General features: G+C 29.0%; 1 protein-coding gene across 1 annotated transcript; it reads right to left on the bottom strand.

Moving 5' to 3' along the window:
- Window positions 1-688: 688 nt before the first annotated feature.
- Window positions 689-2,033, bottom strand: LOC135120259 (ADP-ribosylation factor 6-like). The gene is made up of 6 exons (XM_064044565.1): window positions 1,977-2,033; window positions 1,757-1,840; window positions 1,550-1,662; window positions 1,385-1,482; window positions 978-1,033; window positions 689-924 (listed from the first exon to the last, which is right to left on the bottom strand). Exons 2-6 carry the CDS (start codon window positions 1,827-1,829, stop codon window positions 728-730), a joined length of 537 nt encoding a protein of 178 aa, XP_063900635.1. The 5' UTR covers window positions 1,830-1,840; window positions 1,977-2,033; the 3' UTR covers window positions 689-727.
- Window positions 2,034-2,752: the final 719 nt, after the last annotated feature.

Below are 2,752 nucleotides of genomic sequence, written 5' to 3' on the forward strand. Positions count from 1 at the left end.
CCAAGATTAACACTACTGACTTAAACCGGTTAGACATATATAATGAAAAGTTGAAAAAGATGAAAGACCAAGTAAAAGAAGCCAAAAAGAATTGGAACTTGAAGCATTCTAGGACAATATTATAGTAAATAATTCCCTGCCTCCTTAAGTTGCTTTAGGCGTCAAGGGAACCTAACGCATACCGCATGTTCCTTCTTTAAGTTTGCTTTTTAGTAAGGCGATGCAATTCCAGCTAACGTCTTCAGGTTTTTCGAAATAAACGTGAAACTAACAAAATAGTAATATTTGTGAAACAGTAAAGTTTTGGTAAAATAAAAAAAAATTTGTGTTAAGTTTTTTATTTAATAAATATCATCGTCTGGAGCAACGTTTTATTAACCGGAATACTTTATTTTATTAAAGCTCTACAAAATATCTTTTGCCGTTATTATTTAATAAAGTTTAGTACAACAGCATTCTTTGCGTACAGTTTCGCATTGCCTTACACAATTTTAATTGTTATATATCTTTGTTCAAATGCCTTCATTGAAAACTATTGAACTCGGCAAAGTATTTGTTTCCCTAATCCTTACAACAACAGCTCGTTTTTTTAAAATTAAAATATGAATTAACTTCCTATCATAAACCATTTTTATTCGTAACAGTAAAATATAATTAAATTCAGTATTTCTCAAACTCCGCAGAGTATCACTTGATATTTTTTTTTAACAACGTACTTCTGCAACGCCTATTTATTAGTATATTCCACGCTTTGAGTAAGCCAAGTCAAGCCGTCAATAAGCCCTTCGTTTCGCGTAGCACATGAGGGCTGCACATGCCAAGCGCGATCGTTAAGTCCTTCCATTGCCAGGCGCTCAGAAACTTCTTTAAGCGTCATCGCTCCAGAAAGATCTTGTTTATTTGCAAAGACAAGTACAGTCGCATCTACATTTTAATCTAATTAAATATGAAATAAACTAGTTATGCTGAAAAAATACTTCTCATTTCCCTATCTTGAATGATCCTGTGTAATTCTTCCCGCGCTTCATCGACTCTAAGTAAAATTCAATGTTAAAAAAAATAAGTCAAATTCCTTATTAGAAAAAAAAGTTAATTTATATCAACACACACATAGATTAAAAGTTACAATAACGGTATTACGATAGAAGAACCCAATTTTTTAGTAATCTATTAAAGTTAAAGTGCTTATATAACAAACTTAAATATTTTTAATATTTATAAAAAAAGGTTTATTACTATTATAACAATATTTAATACAAAGATGTTCTTGATTTGCACAGCTGACAAATATTTAAATAAAAAATATTCAAACTACAACTAAATAAAATTTATAAGCTTTTTCAAGAAGCGTATTATTTATTTAAATAGCGAATTTTAATTTCACCTCTCACGATCTGAACTATCAACCACAAATATTAATCCTTGAGTTCCTGTATAATAGTGCCGCCAAAGGGGTCTGATTCTATCTTGTCCACCGACGTCCTATAATTATTATTATTTTATATTATTCAATTTTAAATAATCTATAAATTGCTCCAAGTATGAAGACCCAAACATTTAAAGTTATATTTTTGAATTTCACAGTCTCAACGTTAAAACCCACAGTGGGAATAGTTGTTATGCTTTGACCAAACTTTAAAGCAAATAAAATAGTAGTTTTTCCTAATAATTTGAATTAAAAGATACTGTTAAAATAGTTCCACTAAAAAGAAAATAGAGAAAAACAATAATTATTAACGTTTAAATAAGTAGAAACCTGCCGAGTCTAAACCAAGCATTAGTATTCTCATATCTTTATTCTTAAAAAGTTTAGAAAAAAACCCGCCCATCTTCTACTTTACTTTATAAGAAAGAGAGGAAATAAGTTATCTTTATAATACGAAAAAGAAAAAGGATACTCCGGCCACACAAAGACGTTAATATACAAAAATGGAATTAAACAAAAAAAATATTTTTAAATGGTAAAGAAAACTTACCTCTGCAGTATAAAAAATAATCTATTAAGCAACACACCATCATTATTTTTAATACCGCCCTTAACGTTAAAAGTTCTCTGAAACTTGAAATATACAGTTTTCTGAGGTCGAACAGAAATGCCCTTTACCAATGCTTTTTCTTATAAAAACTTGCCTACAAGGAGGTTAAATAATTTGTGAAATTCGCTTAAAATCCAGTAAGCAACTGACAGTGTATTCCTCCATATTTATGAGAATTATAAATTTTCAACTCTTAACTGTGAATTAAAGTGTGTATACAAATAATACTAATAATAGCTAACTACAGTTTTGCAGTTTTTTACAAATTTAAGTCTCGTATAAGTTACTATCTGCTGCAATTATATACTCATAGGCTTTATTTCACTAAATAACTGTAGATTTGAAAGTGATTAAAGCTTTAGTTACAAGTAAATAACTAAATATTTTAAACGTTTTAACCCACCTTTGTGTGCCAATTTTACAGCGGTAGAACAGCATATGTTAGGCATAGTTTATATAATTTTCGCCTATAATTACAACTTTGAAACTGTTGCAATCTGTGTACCTAAACTAAAGTTAAGGATTGTTGGTTTTAAATAGTGTTAAAGCTAGAAGAGGGAAAAATAACATACTATGTATGATAACTAATGTACTGGCAGTGGAGAGGAAAAAGTTAACCTCCTTAAGAAAGTACTTAATAGATGTTACATTAATTTTTTTTTTTTAATTTTCAATAAAGCTGAATTATTCTAAATATTGAAAGAAGTTTTCTCATT

The sequence above is a fragment of the Zophobas morio genome, unplaced genomic scaffold (assembly GCF_036711695.1).
Source record: "Zophobas morio isolate AGI-343-1 ecotype UQ-CSIRO unplaced genomic scaffold, CSIRO_AGI_Zmor_V1 ptg000362l, whole genome shotgun sequence".
In the NCBI taxonomy this organism is placed as follows: domain Eukaryota; kingdom Metazoa; phylum Arthropoda; class Insecta; order Coleoptera; family Tenebrionidae; genus Zophobas; species Zophobas morio.

Excerpts from the sequence above, each read along its gene's own strand:
- LOC135120259 (XM_064044565.1), bottom strand. The coding sequence starts at position 1,829 with ATGGGCGGGTTTTTTTCTAAACTTTTTAAGAATAAAGATATGAGAATA. Across the intron at positions 1,663-1,756 it reads GCTTGGTTTAGACTCGGCAG|GAAAAACTACTATTTTATTT; the intron begins GTTTCTACTTAT and ends TCAAATTATTAG. Across the intron at positions 1,483-1,549 it reads ATATAACTTTAAATGTTTGG|GACGTCGGTGGACAAGATAG; the intron begins GTCTTCATACTT and ends TAATAATTATAG.